This window comes from Alligator mississippiensis, chromosome 10 (assembly GCF_030867095.1).
Source record: "Alligator mississippiensis isolate rAllMis1 chromosome 10, rAllMis1, whole genome shotgun sequence".
NCBI lineage: Eukaryota > Metazoa > Chordata > Crocodylia > Alligatoridae > Alligator > Alligator mississippiensis.
The window spans coordinates 40,498,546-40,515,921 of NC_081833.1; the positions used below are offsets into that span (position 1 = coordinate 40,498,546).

General features: G+C 46.5%; 2 protein-coding genes across 5 annotated transcripts in view; both read right to left on the minus strand.

Annotated features, from left to right (window-relative positions):
* PDPR (pyruvate dehydrogenase phosphatase regulatory subunit) overlaps positions 1 to 3,155 on the minus strand; it is a 40,366-nt gene extending 37,211 nt beyond the window's left edge. Inside the window, exons 1-2 of one of the 4 annotated variants that reach the window (XM_059713720.1) lie at positions 3,051 to 3,154; positions 1,969 to 2,093 (exon numbers count right to left, since the gene is read on the minus strand). The gene's annotated coding sequence lies outside the window, so the exon portion shown is untranslated. Of the gene's footprint in view, positions 1 to 215; positions 1,928 to 1,968; positions 2,094 to 3,050 lie in introns of those variants that run through there. The other 3 variants (XM_019497302.2, XM_014597061.3, XM_059713721.1) reach the window with 3 other exon arrangements.
* A 6,594-nt stretch (positions 3,156 to 9,749) lies between these two features.
* Positions 9,750 to 17,376, minus strand: part of GLG1 (golgi glycoprotein 1) — a 115,586-nt gene continuing 107,959 nt past the window's right edge. Inside the window, exon 26 of the mRNA XM_019497278.2 lies at positions 9,750 to 16,336. Within this exon, the coding sequence (XP_019352823.2) occupies positions 16,169 to 16,336 (168 nt within the window). The 3' untranslated portion in view covers positions 9,750 to 16,168. The remainder of the gene's footprint in view (positions 16,337 to 17,376) is intronic.

The following is a 17,376-nucleotide window of genomic DNA, read 5'->3' on the forward strand; positions in this document are numbered from 1 at the left end:
GGAGACTAAGCTAATTTACATTTCTTTGACACAATCCAAGCCATTTTTATTACAACCTCTTTCACTATGGGCATCTCACAAGGAAGGAGTTTTAGGAAAAGGTAAATAAAGTAAAGTTAGAGGCCAGGCATTATGTGCTCGCATATACTTAAAAAAATAAATAAATTAGAAAGAAAAGATCTGTAAGTACAGGTACTCCTCACTTAACAACCTACCTGTTTAACGACCGCGCGGACTTACAACCAGCTCTCCGAGCAGTCGGTATTATATGAAACGTATTGTGGAAACGGCAGCGCAGCGTCTCAAGCCAAGGCACGCAGTATCAAGGGGCGGCTCCTTGCTTACTGACCAATTCGCTTAACGACCTAGTCGCAGGAACGGAACTCCGTTAAGTGAGGAGTGCCTGTATTACCATTTTTAAGCTAGCCCTCTAGTTTTTCAAGAAGTGAAAAGGGCATTTAAACTATCTTCACCCTTAACAGGGCAAGACTCCAACTATCTGACATATCCCAAAACCTGGGATTCCATTCATTTCTAAGCACACAGAAAACTACTAATTACTGAGCAGCTGGTTCATAATACTAGCAAATGCGCATAGGAGACATCATAACACCTAGGGCTGCTTGACACACTGGCATAGAAGTCACACTAAGCAATTTAAAAATTAAAAGTAGACCATCCATTTTAATACTGCTGTGCGTTGAAGTTACATGCAGCTAATGTTTCGCTCACCTAAGCTTCCCCCTAAGCTACCCTCCACCTCTAAATCAAACTTGAAACCTGCACAATCTATTTCCTGTTAGGCAGACATGGAACTGATTCAAAACACGCATGTAGTCTGAAATCATTCATATTCTATTTCTCCTACTGTCTGGGACAAGATTTTTGAGGTAAGGGGTACACTGGAAAGGTACACATGACAGTACATTTGTGGCTGTCCTAGCACATATGTATTATTTCTTAATAATGTATCTACCACAGATCCCTTCGAGGTTAAGATGAGAGTTAAGCAAGGCTGCAAGGCTACATCTGACCACCAATAAACTTCCAGTCAGAGTGGAGCAAAACTACAGAATGGATGTTAAACTGTTTAATCTCAGCTGACTCCCAGTCAAAACCAAGACCATTCCAACCTCAATCACTGAGCTCCAGTATGCTGATGATGCTGTAGTGTGCACTCACTTGGAAGCAGACCTTCAGGCAACCCCTGACGTCTTTATTGAGGCTCACAAAAAAATGGGACTAAACATTCACTAAAGTCTGCCATCAACATGCTCTTAATGAGTCCCTAGCTCCAGTAATTCAGATTTATGGTAATACTTTGGAGAACATTAAGTATTTCCCATACCTTAGAAGCCATCTCTTGCAGAAGGCTAACTGACAAAAAAAATCCAACATCATTTCAAGTGTGCAAGTGCAACCTTTGGATGCCTAAGGAAACAGGTGTTCGAAGATTGCGACATCAGATCCGAAACTAAGCTCGAGGCTTATCAAGCCATCGTGATCTCCATCTTACTGTACGAAGCTGAGATGTGGACAACGTACAGATGTTTCAAGCTGCTGGAGAAGTACCATCAATCCACTGGGAAAACAGGCACCAACATTAGCATTTTCTCACAAGCGACCACCACAAGCGTTGAGGTAATGTCATCCAACATCAGCTTTGCTGAGCCAGCCACATCATCCAAATGTCTAACCCCAGACTCCCAAAGAAAGTTTTATTTTCCCAGCTGTCAAGGCATACAATCAAGAGGAGGGCAGAGAAAATGTTTCAAGGATGTCTTCAAGGCCAGCTTGAAAAAATGGCACATCAACTCATGGGATACTATAGCCCAGGACTACCCCAAACTGAGGCAGAGTTTGCTGCAAAGATCTCAGTACTTTAAAACCTTACGATGACAACAGGAGATGGAAAAGTGAGAAAGGCAGAAACAGCGTGTTGCGAATCAAGAACCTGGAGGCACCCACCTCACACAAACATGTGTCCGAGCTGCAGTAGAGTCTGTTGATCCTGGAGAGGCCTCATCAGCCATCTTCAGACCCACAGATAAGACAATCATGGAAGACAATCATCCTCGACTGTGAGGGACTGCCTGCAATGATTGTATTTGCAAGCCTCTGAAGGTTTGAAAGGTTTGATCAAGATTCTTTAAGCAAGAAAAATGAATCGCTTTAGATTTCTGCAGCCTCGTCTTCTCAGTCCGGCTCAGCGTTTAATAACTTTTTTAATGATTTAATTGCTCTCATACTGCACTGAAGCCAAGCAACTGGGCTGCCTACAGGCTCTTTCTGCCCCCAGGCAACTTTTTCACTGAAACATCTGCACACTTGCTTACAGGTTTTATTCTTGTAAGTTCAGAGTATGCAGCTAACCCCTGCGAGTTCAGACGGGGAGGCGAAGCTAGGGAAGCATTGCGTGATGCCCGTAACGGAAGCTCCCATTCAGCATGTTTGTCTTAACCTACACATTCCCTGTGGATGCCGCTGACACTTCTGCTTCCACCACAGGTCCAACCAGATGGTGCTTGAGGCAGCTACCAACATTTGGAGCGCACCCCTAACCCCAACAAGAGCAGACTGACGAGCTGCCGTGCTCGTGCAGGGGGCTGCAAGGTCTCCAGGCTACCCAGGCTGCTGCCCGCCTCCCAGGGCTGAACTGAGGGCAACAGGCAGCTGCTCACCCGCCCTCCCTCCCCGCGGCTCCAGCAGGAACCTGCACTTGGGATCTAACCTCCCACCGAGCAGCAGCGCTCGGACTCCAGCCCCGGCAGCGGGCGCGGGCCGGGACCCCAAGGTCACGCCCCTTGCGCCAGGATCAGGCCCCGGGGGCTCAGGCCCCAGTCACCCCGCCCGGGTCCCGGATGCGCCTCCCGCAGCGCGGCCAGTGCCCGGGCTCCGCCCTCCCCAAAGTGACCCTGACCCCCCCCCCGCGACCGCTGCCCGCCCGGTTCCGAGCACACCTCGGGCGGGGCGGGGCGGGGCGGGGAGATGCCCCGTGGGCCGGGGGCTAGGCTAGGCTAGGCTAGGCTAGGCTGGGGGCGCTACCTCACCTCAGTCGACTCCGGCCGGCGCGCGGGTGTCCGCACTTTACGGCCACGGTGCGACTGCAGCCTGCGCTTACGTCACCCCCCGCGCCAATCCCGCAGCGGCCCATCTCCGCGCCCGCCGCCGCGCGCGGTTGCAGGGGCGGAGCCGGGAGTGAGCGCTCTTTCTGCGCGTGCGCCCAACCACGCCCCGCCGCGCCCCCGCCTTCTCCGAGCCCGGAGCGGGGTCCTGCTGTCGGCGCCCAGGCCGGTTTGTGTGGAGTCCCCCGGGCCGGCGGCCAAAAAAACCCTGTCAGCTACTTCAGTGCGGGCCTAGCTGTAAAGGAACATGGTCTTAATGCAGCTGTTTAAGGGTCCTTTCTATTGTAAAGATTTAAATAATAAACGTTGTTGAATGGGCCATTCACAGCCTGTAAGAAGGCGCTCAAGCCTAGCGGGCTGCCTAGGCTTCAGTCTCCACCTCACAACGGACGTCAGATTTCTCGGTAACTCCTTAATTTCTTGGAGCCAGAAAGACAAAAGCAGTTCGCTCAACCGTTACTGTTCTGGGTGGGAAACCCTGCTCGTTTGGAGGAACAGCTATGAGAGTCTCCATTGCAGTATGAGAAGTACCTTTCCCTCTACCTTCTTCCAACCCATGTGTTTGCTTCTGGTTTCACCCAAAAGTAACATGTCATCAGCCCCCAGCTACCCTCTGGATCTATTCCTTACCCCTCCCCAGCCACATTGCTGCAAATCACCGCCTCTCCAGTCCCTCCCAGTGGTTCTGAAACAGAAAAAGAACAAAACAACACAGAAATGGATGCTTATCTTTTTCCAGGAACCACCAGAGTACACCTGCCCTCTTCAGGAGACAAGGGCAACAGGCAGGACCCCTTTTCTGGTAGGAAAGCATGTATGGGAGGGTTGCTCCCAGCCTCCCTAAACAGCTCACATCTTTGGGACATGCTTATTTGTATGGAGAAAACATTGGCACAGAAAGACATCCTGTAAGATTAGCTGAAGCAGGGCAGATAATTACTAGTACAGGTCCTGACCATCAAGAAAGCTATGACAGATTTCCCATCCCCCACCACCTGGGGGAAAACAACTGGGAGCAGACAGGAGAGACTCCTGGTGAGTGGTGCCCTGGGGAGAACCACCCCTTAAGCAGTAAGCAAACATGGCCCCACAAACTGTTCCCTATGGCAGGTACAGCAGATGGGGTAGAAAGGACCTTTTACCTTTCCCTGTCCTGGAAGGCCTGAACAGAAGAACCTACCATCTCAGGTGCTGGAAGAGAAATCAGATCACTTGATGGCATGGGCAACTGATGCCTCCTGATCCTGGGGGGCACCAAGCGGCCGATCACCAAGGGGGGGGGGGGGGGGGTTGGAACCAGAAGCGTCCCCCATGCCGCTCCTGTGCATCACCTATGCTTCATGGGACATGGAGATATGGTAGGGACTCCATCACTTTATCTTACCATGTCAAGAGTTGTTGCTTGTTTCACTGCTGTCATTTCTGTCAACCTCTGCACCAAGTGGAGCTCCGACAGCACAAAGACCCCAAGGCCACAGCCTGAGTGGCACACCCCAGGAAACAACCAGCAAGGAGATGCTGTCAGACAGTGTAGCATCATTGGAGGGGAGGCTGTCAACGGTGATGAGTGGAAGGCCAGGATGGAGTTTCACCAGGACTAGTGCCTTGAGACCAGGTATTTCCCAGGCCAGAGAGGATGCTGAGGCTACTGAAGAGGCAGTGGACATGGTGAGGCAGATCACTAGGAAGCTTATAGAGAGCCTCCAGATGGAAAGTGATATACTACACACTGTGGTAGTCACACTCACCAGGCAGAAAGACCACAAGAACTCTCAGTGTTGCTTCCTCTTAGCTACATCCTTCAGCTGAAACCTCAGTTATATCCTCCCCGAGTACCTAGGTCATCAGTATACTTTCAGCATAGTCAGGGCTACTAGCAGCACGTCAGTGCAGGGGCAGGCAATTATTTTGGATGGAGGGCCACTTACTGGGTTTTGGCAAGCTGTTGAGGGGTGCATGGGTAGCCCCACCCTTTGATGGGGGCCCCGTCCCCTGGTTGCCATCTTATGATGGAAGTCCCGCCCCCTGACCTTTGCCATCAGAAGTCCCTCCCCTTACCCCCAGAAGTACTCCTTTCAGCAAGGGATTTTGCCATCTCAGAACCAGAAAAATACCAAATATATTCTAAAAAGCAAACATCTAAGTTTGATTTAAAAAAATATTTTTGTCCTGGTTTACATGTATTTGTGTAGCATACATAGAGGTGATTGTATATAATAGCTTAAAATGAAGTCTTACTCTTGTATATTGGGGGGATAGGTTTGTGGGTATATCTGCAGAGGGTGGGTATGGGGTTTGTGGGGGCATATTGTCTTGGGGAGAGGGTGACTGGGGTGTGTGGGGGTCTGCGTGTATGGCAGTGCGAGAGGGGGTGTCGGTAAATGTGTATGGTGAGATGTGATTGTGGGACTTGCCCTATGAACAAACACACACACACCCCCGTACAGGCGTGGCCCCTTGCTCCCTGGTCCAGTGATTCAACCACCTGATGCTGAAGCAGTGCAGGGGTGGGAAGGCAGGGAAATGGGGGTGCGGGGGTGGGGCAAGTCTAGGCTGCTCCATTCTGCTGCCAGCTCCCCCTGGGTCCTACCGCCCCCAGGCTTCTGTCATCTTTGACAAGCAGCCAGGAGCAGATAAATATTTTCTAAGATTTTTAGGGGCTCCGCAGGGCGGATAGAATGGCCTAGTGGGACGTATTTTGCCCCCCCGTATCAGTGGAATATACCATGGCTAGATGTACCCCACTTGACCTGGACTTTGGCCTCACCAGATTCAAACTTATCATGCCCAGTCATCTTCATTGATGCACCATGGGGAGACCTACCTTCCTGAATTCTCAGTAACATAGCCTCATGGCCAAGACTACCAGCAACGCAGCTCCTGAGAATTACTCCCCTATCCATGGACCATCCTCAACAGTACCATGGATTCCTCTCCTCTCCCTGACAGGCCCACACATCGCACTGCTTAAGAAACTCTTCCGGCCCCCCAGGGTTACAAGCAGCAGTATCATCCAACCCCTACCCAGGAACATGCATGCTCCCCAGGTTTTGGGCCACATGCCCCACAGTCCTGTATTCTGTGCCCTGAGTTCTCATGCTCAGAACTTCCCACCACTACAGCCCTTGCAACTAGTCTAAGAGCATGGCTCCAGTTAGCAGGCACAGGCAGGACATGGCTTTACATAGCTATTTCGTATCGTCAACCTCCTTCCTGCTCTGGTTCCAAGGGCAACAGCCATTAACTTTAGTCCATCTCAAGATCCAAGGCTCTGACTGTGATGAAGAAGCAAGACAGCTGGGGCCTAGGGAAAAGGGACCCTTAAATAACCTTTTTGACCTCATCTTCCAGACCCAATCAGGGCAGGTGTTGTTTGAGGCCAACCAACCAGTTTGAAAAGCATCACTGGTCACCTACAGGAGTGACGTGGCTCAAGTTCCTGCCCCTATGCCATGAGGTCAGTGCTTAAAACAATAGAGGGGTTGAGTTCCTACCCTCTTACCTGTCCTTAGGCACATAAGCAGCGTCAGTTGTTTAGCAACTGGAGTGATAGACACATGAGCGAGAGAGAGAGGGGGGGGAAAAGAGACTACACCCAGGGAGAGGAGGCATCTGGAACAGGATTCTTCCACACCAGCCCCTTCAAGCCAGTGAATGAACATGGAGGCATACTCCCATCCCACTCCATGCCAAAAGAACTGCTCCCCCACACCCCCACCTTAGGCACCCTTTCATTGGGCCCTAGTCCTAACCAGCTACAATTTAGCCATGTGTCATCACCTCCCCTTCCCAAGCCCATGGTGATCCAGCACTCCCAGTACTCCCCATGCCCAGTGTTTTTTCAGAGTTCAGTAAAGTACAGAGGGCTGTGTCTATTTGGACTGCTTAATAAAAGTTTGTTGGTCTGCAAGGAAATCACATGTGGGGGTCTTGCTCGCCCTATACTCAGTTGCACCCCTCTCCTACGCCATGCAGAGTTGCTGTGCACGAGTAAAAGTTTGGCCTCACACAAACTTTTTCAGGCCGTGCACCTGCTGGGAATGGAGCTGGGCCGAGGTGTGGGACACTCAGTAAAGGTAAGCTCCGCCCCTAAGCAGAGGTGGGGCTGGCATGGGCTCTGCCAGCTCTGGGGAACTGCTCCACTCCCCCACATCGCCCAGGGTAGTGAGGATGCATATGGAGTCAGGGCCGGGGAGCGTAGCACTTCCCGGAGCTGGCGGAGCAGTTCCCCAGAGCTGGAGGAGCCTCACTTGGGGCAGACAGCAGCTCCTCCCCAAGGTGAGGCAAAGCAGGGATGGAGGCTGGGGCGGGGGCTGGTGCAGGGTCTGCTGGCCCCGGGGAACTGCTCCGTGGGCTCCGGGAAGTGCTCCACTCCCCGGCCCTGATGCCACGTGCCTCCTCACTCCCTGAGGCAATGCAGGGGAGCAGAGCAGTTTCCGGGAGCCCACACCAGCCTCCAGCAGAGCCTCACTCAGGGTAGGCAGGCTCCAGGCCCCCACCCCCCAGCCTCCTGCCCCCAAGGCCCCACTGCCTGCCCCAGGTGAAGAGCGAGGAGCTTACTTTTTGTAAGTGTCCCATGCTGCACCAAAACAGGGAGGCAGGACTGAAGCAGTGCACTCACAGACCACTACTCTGTATAGGGAACATTGACTCCATGTCCCAGTACCACTGGAAGTGATTTGCTAGGATCTCTGTAATGAGAACAGCCTCCAGCTGTTGGGTCCAGTATTTATCCCACTCCACTGTTGTATAGCAGCTCCCAAGACATCACACTTCCTCAGCCCAATCCTCCAGAAAGTCTTCCCCCTTGTAGAAGTTGTATAGGATACAGACTGAGACAATCATCTGGGGCAGGAACACTCAGTGACATCCAGGCACAGCCTCATTCAGTGCACCTTGAGGATTTGCCTGCATGGGATTTACCAACTCCAGTGAGGCCATCAATGGCACCTACACCACCATCCTCTGCCCTGCCTATCATAGCTTGGAATGCATCATGAACGACTAGTGCAATCCAAGACGGGGGGGGCACAATTTGTAGGAGGCAGTGGGGATGTCAACGGCAGTGAGCAGGGACTGCCCTCAGACACTGGCTGCTGCACTGGCAGCAGGGGTGAAGTGTTGAGTTGCTACCACCCACAGAAGTCGGGGGTGGCCATCAATTTCAATCTGGGGGGGGGGGGGGGGGCGTGACATGCCCCCTTTACACATTGCCCATGGAATGTATCAAATGCAAATGTTCTTTTCCATAGTGCTGTAGGGCATTGTGGACCACAGGGAATTGTTTACACATCACCAGCAGCTGGTGAGACATCTGAGACAGAAGCTGGCAACTGTTGATCCTTCTGGATCACAGTGTATGCGTGAGAGGTCACCCAGACCTTTGACACATCCACTGAGGCAGGAGTATGGGAGTAGAGGTTGCCCAGACCTTCCATCCCCCTATTCAGCCCCTGAGACCGAACCCAAAGGCCAGATTGAGTCCAGACATTTGGTGCCTCGAGGGCTGTAGTTGCATAAGTGCCCAGGAATTGAACCCAGGTCTCCTGTGGTTCTACCACTGAACCACAGGGGACTCCATATTTTGGCAACCCTCACTATAAAGAATTTTATCCTGATGTCCAATCTGAATTTGCTCTCTTCCAGTTTGTGGAATAAATATGGAATAAGCTTCCAAGGGAGGTGGTGCTGTCCCCTTCCTTGGAGATGTTTAAAAGGAGAATGAACAGACACCCAGCTGGAGTCATCTGACCCCAGCACTCATTCCTGCCCAGGGCAGGGGGTCAGACTTGATTATCTAATGGGTCCCTTCCAACCCTAAAAATCTATGAAACTGTAGTTTGATGTACTTCTCTTGGCTTCCCACTTTATTTCTCCCCTTACACTTAAGTTTGCAAAAACCTCCCACAATATACAAGAGTAAGACTTCATTGTGAGCTAGTATGCAATCACCTCTATATATATATATATATATATATATATATATATATATATATATATATATATATACACACACACATACACACACACACACACACACACACACAAATCAGGACATTTTAAAAAATTAGTAACCTTAAAGTATGTTATTGTAGATGTTTGATTTATAGCATATAATCTGGTGGGTTTTTTTCTGGTTCCAAAATGGCAACCCCCTTCCCAAAAGGGGTACTTCCAGAGGCAAGGGGAGGGACTTCCAGTGGCAAATGTCAGGGGTTAGGGGGTGGGTTCTAGTCCCAAGATGGCAACCAGGGGGCGAGGTGCTTACAAAGAGGCAAGGACACAGTTGCAGCCCTTGACAGTTCACCAAAACTCATTAAAGCAACCCTCCAGCTGAAATAATTTCCCATCCCTGCTCTAACATGAGAAAGCAACTATCAGCTGCAAGGATTTAGATGAGGATATTGTTGTACTACTGCTTTTTGGGCATGGGAAATTGTAGACTATTATGATGTTTATCGTGAGGGGTGCATTTCTAAAAGGCTTTTCTGTTTGGTTTACCTTGATAGTTGTTTGATACACAACATAACTGTATGGCTGATGCTTGGCTTCAGAAAGTTTCACTTAGGGAAAATGGACAGTGATTTCCTTTTAGCTCAACTAAAAAAAGATAAAAACAACAAGTAAAAAAAACCTGCAGACTTTTTTTTTTATTATTAAATTCTCCCATTTCATCTGTACAGAAAAAATGCACATTATGTTCAGAATCTCAGTAACATCTCAAAATTACACAGCATGAACATGTAAAAACAAGAAACGGCCAGGATTTTATACACACAAAGGAAAAACAAACAATTTGCAAAAAAGAATTGTTAATATTATGTTTAAAAAATGAAATTCAAACAGATTCTGCTGTACAGTATGATTTCCTGCTTGGGTCTGTTTTGTGCATTGTAGCTAGGGAGGCTTGCAACATTACTACTGAAAGTTATTCAGATCCTTCCCTGTGCAAACACATGCATCCCCACTTCATACAAACAAACTTCTCCACCTCTTCAGTGTTCTTTGTAGTCTGACATACAGAACATTAGTCAAATGATTCCTGATTGCATCTGTTAAGTACAAGTTTCAAAGAATAACCTTATGGGAAAAGTTTACACCTCTTTGTCTTTTCCATCCTAATACTTTCCCAAGTAACAGCTGTCTAAGCACTTTTGTTCTCTGAATGCAGCAGGTATGTATAACTGGGACTCTTCAGTTTAAGTGATCCTATCTGAGAACACAGATCTTTTGCTTTCAAACTACTGAAAAAAAAAATCAAACTAGGAAGAGGTTTGGTTTGGAAAGAGGTAGTAGTACAGGCTGCTTTTATCCAGAACAGGCAACAAGACACTGCTCCCCAATCTTGCAGATAGATTCTCTAAGTAACATACATCATCACATCCAGTAGGCAGAACTCTGAAGCCTAACAGTATAGGACAAAAGCAACTATACTAGTTTTAGACCTTGGCTGTACTGGTTAATGCTGGTCTTCCCCCACCCAAATGAGCCTTCACTGAATTAGGTCCCATTTAGTTGATTATAGTAGCAGTGGCCCCATCACTGGGGTAAAGAACTGAGCTTGTTTCCAGCCTCAGAAAATGGAAGCACCAGTACAAAAATGTGTTTGGGAGCTGCTCTTAAAGACGACAAAGGCCAAATTGTAAAAATCCACTGAGGCTTAATCCAATCACTGAAATAGCTTACAAATGCATGGAAATACTTAACAGGGGAAATGCCCGCTCAACTGAAAATTAACTTAAAAACTGGAGAGCCAGCACTACAATCTGTTTCTGGAACTGAAGCAGAGGTGTCAAGCAGATGATCCAGCCTGCAGAACCACTGTACTTGGCCCACCAATTGGCCACCAGAAGTTGGAGGGCATGACTGGGGGAGGGCTTGACAAAATTTGGGGCCCTTGGGCCACAGTGGACATGACACTTAGTGGCAGGAGGATAAGTAGTGGCTGACAGCCCTGGCTACCCTCTGGCCACTTTGCCCATAGCCACTGTTGTAGCCTCAGTTTCACAGCCACTGGCTCCACTGCAGTCTCCACCCCATGCCAGACTCAAAGCTGTTGCTGCTATGTTCTCCCTTCTGGAGCAGGAGCTGCCACCCTGGCATGAAATGCATGGTGGCAGAAGCAGTTTCAGGTCTAGCATGGGGCACACAGCATGCACTGTCACCACTGCTGCTGCATGCACTGGGCAGGAGCTGCAGCTGCTACCTTCAAAGCCCTCCATGCCCCAAGCTGGAGCCAACCCAGGACTGGAGGTATGTTTGAAACCCCTAAACTACAGTACCAAGTTTGGAGTTAACAGAGAAATCACCATCTAACTGAAGCAAGTTCACTTGAATGTGATAACACTACAGCAGGAATTAGTTCTCTGCCTTTGAAGTGTGCATATCACATTTTATTCTCCACAGCTTCCACCTCAAAGGAAAACATCTGTACTAATAACTATCCTTTGAAGGCTGCTGCCTATTCAGTTCTCCCCAACATACAGCATTTTCACAGGGCAAACTCAACGGCTTTTGTCTGGGTCAAGACGGTTCCATCTCTATGGATTGCAAGTGTCATTCTGGAGAGAATCCCTATGTATCACTTGCTGGAGAACTACTTGGACTGCAATAGTTTTTGAGCTATTTTGCAGTGGCAGAGGGGCACTAGCGCTTGTTTCCCAAGAGACTGACTGAGTTACATGCAAGAAAGGAGAAATAACGTTATTCCCATCCACATCTGTTACTGCAGCAATTTTGCATACAAATAGTGAGATGGGAAGAAGGCAAGTAGACAGGCAAAAGAACCCACAGACAACTAACCAGAAAGAAGCAAACATGAAAGAGAAAAAGCAAGCATCAAATGTAACCCATTAAGTAAACAATAAATAAGGCTATTTTATAAAAAAGATGCAAGCAAATACCACCCAAAAAACCAGAGTGAAGTACTGGGACATAAATCCTTCCCATCTTATCTAAACACATGCAATGGACAGCATGGTAAAAATAAAAGTGTCCCGTTAGACATCTCAGCAGAAAGGGAAGGCGGGATGTTGGAGAGTGACACTCTTTACTATCACTTCTTTGATTATAGTGATGCCATCAGTCATCCCCAGAAGCCTCAGCTCTACAATGCCAAGGTCACACTTCAGAGAAGGAATTCTCATCCATGAGAAAGACCCATGGAATGAAAAGCAACTGCCTCTCTCTCAAAGACTGTAAAGCCAAGTCAATACTGAGGATAGGGGTGATGAATATTAGAGCTAACCTGGAGAAACAGCAAAGAAGCCCTCTCCAATCTAGGAGCTGTCTTCTTCCAAGTCCTCTCTGAAATGGTTAATTTCCAAAGAGTTGATTCCTTAATACCTTAATCCTAAATAATAAGGTAAAAAAACAATCTTCTCAAAATTCAGGACAGGATTGCATTTCTTACAACCATTACTTTCCATCCTTGCAATAAGAAGTGATACTCCTCTATGGACCTAGGCATTGGATTGACAGCAGAGATTGAGGGTCAGCCCTCAGGTTGATCCTCATTCAAATAGGATTGATTATTTTCTTATGTTTTTCCAATAGGCCTTCTGTAGGCTCTAACAGCAAAAAACTAAGAAGGTACCTCTAGATACTCTGCACTGGGAGAGTTCTAATAGCCCTACAAGGGAGCATGCAACTCTTGTCCAGCATGCAACTATGTCAGGGTCCTATTCCGAACAAGGTAAGCAGAAGGTAAACCTTAATCACTATGCAATGGTTTGCCCTCTGGCAGCCAATTACAAGAGCTCTCCATCCAAAGTCATAAGCTGCGAGTTCCCTGCAAGATATGAGCATCTCCTTTGTTCTTAATTTATACATTTGTTCTGTCACAGAAGGCAGACACCTAGAAATATACTGCATGTCATGCTTTCTGACTTAATTAAAACCTTCATCTGCCTCTTCTCCCATTAACACTGAAACCAAGCCTCTGGGTAACCTTTAGAATACAAACATACTAGGTAGACTGCACATGTTTAATGCCATTCACAAAAAGTGGTGCTCCTACCTGATATTTATTCAGCAAAGACTTCATGTCAGTGAAACAATCTAGTTGACAGTACCCAGAAGGGAGAGCTCAACACTACATTATGAAAGGGATGATGACCATAGGTGATTATAAGTAAGTGAATGAAGCAGAAAATACTGCATTCAAACAAAACATATACATATGCACACACACACTGAACAGAAGTGACCCTACAAAGTGAACAGATCAAAACTGACCCCAGAAAATGGATGTTCACTCTTCAATTCTGGACTCTATTCTTCATTATAAACACCAAAGAGATGACTGGTCCATTTTCATCACTCCAGCATGCTCTCTGTTGGACTCTGTTTCCAAACCAGCATAAGACAAGAGAAATCAATAGTTTCCCATCTACTCAAATAAGAACCTAAGTAAAGAAAGCAACTCTCTTCCTCCCTAACCAACTTCAATCTACAAGATTCACAGCCAAAACCATGGTTGACAAACCTATGGTATTTCACTACAATGTCATTTGGGATTTACTGGAAAATGCTATATGTGATGGTGCAGAACAGTCTCATTTGGGCTGTTCAAAATGATTAGGATACAAATGCTCCCTCAAAAACAGTTACAATAGTTTAAAAAAAAAAAAGTCTCTGGACAGCAATTGAATTCTGTCCAAGGAAAATACAAGCAGCAGTGCTAGTTACCCAATAAGCAATACTGTGTATGTGGGAGAATATGTAGTCTCATTTGTTTCCTTCTCCCACTCTCCAGCACTATGAATCTTCCTCTGCTCTGGTAATCTTGACCGTCACCAAGCACTAAAACAACTTGTCTGGAGTGTCAGTTTAAACTATATGCTATTGCAGTTGCCAAACTAATTCTAGTGGGTGTCACACACCTTTTCAAGCTTCCAGTTTTACAAGAGTAATGTAGCCAGCCATCCCCCTCTCTACTTCTCATCTTCACTGATTCTGCACAAGTCTCATCTGTAGCTACATATTTGGCAATGACAAAGTAGAAGGGAATTCATGCTCTATTTCTCTTCTCAACATGATTTAACATGCCACCCATCTAGAAATCTACAGCGTATAAAGCAAGATGCCAGGTTTCTTCTGTGGACTCTTCTTTGCTACTAAGGTTTTGTCCATCACCTGCCCAGCTGTAATAATCCTTTGCCTCTTGTGGTCCAAGGCTCTGGACACCAACAAGTCTTAGTAGATGAACTTTTTTAATCAGTCAACAGCACACAACTAAGACTGTATCCCAAATAATTTACTTTCTTCACCTCAAAGTGGGAGGGTAAATACAGCCATTTACATACAACCTAACTTTGTACACCTCTCCAGCATTTTAGAAGGGTAGCAAAAAGCAGTCACAGTATTTTATATATCAGTCTGTACACATAGTATAGAGTCAGCTGGTCCACATTTAGAAAAGCTCCCATCTTATACTGGACCAATGCAGAACATTGGTAATTTCAGACTTTACCTAGCAGTGCAATAATAAGAGGAAAAAATGTTATGATCATTTATGATCAAATGTTAGCCTAGTTGGATAGTTTAGGCACATATTTTTACTCCAGCACACACAGGTCAACACATCTAACAAGTTAATAAAATTATATATCCTACTGTACATGCTGCCTCTTGTGCAATCATTTTCACTCAGCCTAATGTATCCTAGATCCCAACTGTTATGGGTCCTAAAAGCTCCACTCTTACATGTTCTTGAGGAATAAAGAAGGTAAGTTACTGCAGCCAAAGGAACTGCTTCTGCAAAACACCCTTCTAGAGGTGGGAAGTCAGCTTGGACATCAAGTTCTGGAAATGCAACAATAACCTAACTGTGCACATCAATGGGCAACCACAAAAACCTATTCCCATTAATGATGCATACATTTCTACTCTTCACACATTATATTCCCCAAATCTCTGCTGCTTGGTATTTAGGGCCAGCTCCTCTGTCCTATATCCATAGATGCCAGATTCTGTACCTATCAACCAAAAATTTGTTTTTTTTAATGCTGTAACTCAAGACAATGAATCAATGAACTAATCTTTAAATGATCCTTTTACCAAAAAAAATTGGAACCCTTAATCCCAAAAAGCATCACTGGGCAAACCAGAGTCACCAATATGTCACTACCATCTTTGACTGACTTGTTCAAAATGGTCTTCTTGGCTACAGAAAAGTAATAAAGAAACTCTAATTTCTACCGAATTGCCAGTGATGAACAGAGGTTGACAGGCTAGGTAGCTGGGATGTTTACTGCATTGTATGCTGCCGACTGACTCTTTTGCACCTGGTCTTGATACCATCTTCCAAGCCTAATGAAGTAAAAGCTGTCCTACTCATATGAGGATGAGATCACTGGAGTTTCTAACCCTGGCCATTTTATACTATTCTGTGAGTAGCAAAGGAAGAAATGGAGTTGGAGGGCATCTTTTTTTCAGCAACCACAGTAACACAAGCAGGACTTTCAATAGAGGGTGACATCATTGCCTAGTGTTCATAAGCTGTCCGTGACTACTCTGAAGATGCTTGGAAAAGGATGAGCAAGATGTCCAAAACAAGGCCAACTCTGGTGAGATGCAATTTACCCTCTATTTCCTGACTCAAGTTTACCCAGTCACAGAGTATGAAGGTATGCCAGTATGAATCATTGCCTAAATCATGGTTGGTATGCAGATATATTTTTTCTTCCTTTAAAAATGTACTTAAAAACTGCTTGAGCTGCAGGTCATGTCAGTCTGATTTAGAGAGAGTGAAGGCAGTTCCAACAGTACAATAAAGAGACTTGTCTACAGGCAGGTTAACGAGAGTCCGCTAACAAAGGGGAACAAAAGCTGCTGGCTGGGCTGCCAATGCTGCACACAAACTGTCATAGGATGATGAAGGTGCCATGGATGAGATCCAAGATGGGAAAATGGAGCTGACACCTGCTGCTGTTCTAATTTTTTTTATTCTCCTCTCACAAGAAGGGATGGGTAGGCTATACAGAAGATAACTGTACAAACTGGGCACTAGGCAGGCATTTCTTCAGCAGGCAGTCCAGGCTCTACCTGTCCTTGAGTTCTCGTGTCACCCGCTTGGTGATGCGTCCACACATCAGGCCGATCAGGAAGAGTACACAGATGCCAACTGTGATCACAGACAGAATGTAATTCTTGGATGGAGAAGTCATAACTTGCATGGCAAGATCAGAAAAACCTTCTGCTGGGGCAACCTAGGAGTGAAGAAAGAGTAATTAACTTAGGTATGGATGCAGGGGGCTTTTTTTTGGACCTGGAACTTCATTTTCCACTTTGATCTTAGCCAAGCCAATCATGAGCAGTTTAGAACTCTGCTCTAAGAGCTGGGAAAGGAGTCTCCGCTCACCTCCTCTAAACATCCAGCATGCTCTTTTCTTGTAACTGAACTTCCCCTGAACCACAATGACAACACAAGCAGTGGGATATCCAGGTAAGCCTGCAAGAACGAGTGCTTAAAAGATAGGATCAACTGGGCAGAAAGCTCTTAAGCTATTAGCTGCCTGAAAGTCTCTTGTGTGAGGCAATTTCTCTGGAGATCTCCTAGCTCCTTCCTGTGGCTGTTTCCTGTGTTCAGCCTTTTCTATGCAGGTCAGTCAACTGTGACCTATGCGTCTTATCCTCCTATCCACAGAGCTTTTTTGTTGGTACTCTGCCTTTTTATAAATTAGTCCCTATAAACACTGAGGGCGGTTTGATTTTGGTGTTGCTAGGAAGGCAATCAGATGTTCAAAAAATGACTACAGTATACAACATGTTCCCTTTCTATTTTAATGGAGTAAGCTAAGAATGCTTCTCTTTATTCACCTTGCTGTGCACAGTATTTTGAACGCATCCTGATTCTAAACATACAATGTGCTGCAATACCTACACACAGCAAGATCAGAAGAGACAGAAGCAGCATGCTGAATCCTACATTACCATCTCACTTATTTAACCTGTTTTGCATTAATTGAACTAACTGAACTGCTTGATTTGAAAGCAGAAAAAAGTCATTTCCCAAGGACGGTCCTGACACTCATTTGTATTTGTCATTTCAACAGTCAAAAGCATGCTAGTTCTTTAGCCCCCTCACAACCAAAGAGCATTATTTCAGGAGCATATTGGATCTATATTATTAACGAAAATTCCAGGTTGTAGTTTGAAGGTTCATCATCTCCTTGTCCTTGTCAATTTCTCCCAAGAGACTGAAAGACTGATAATCTTAAGAACTACATATTAGGCCTGTGCAAAGCAG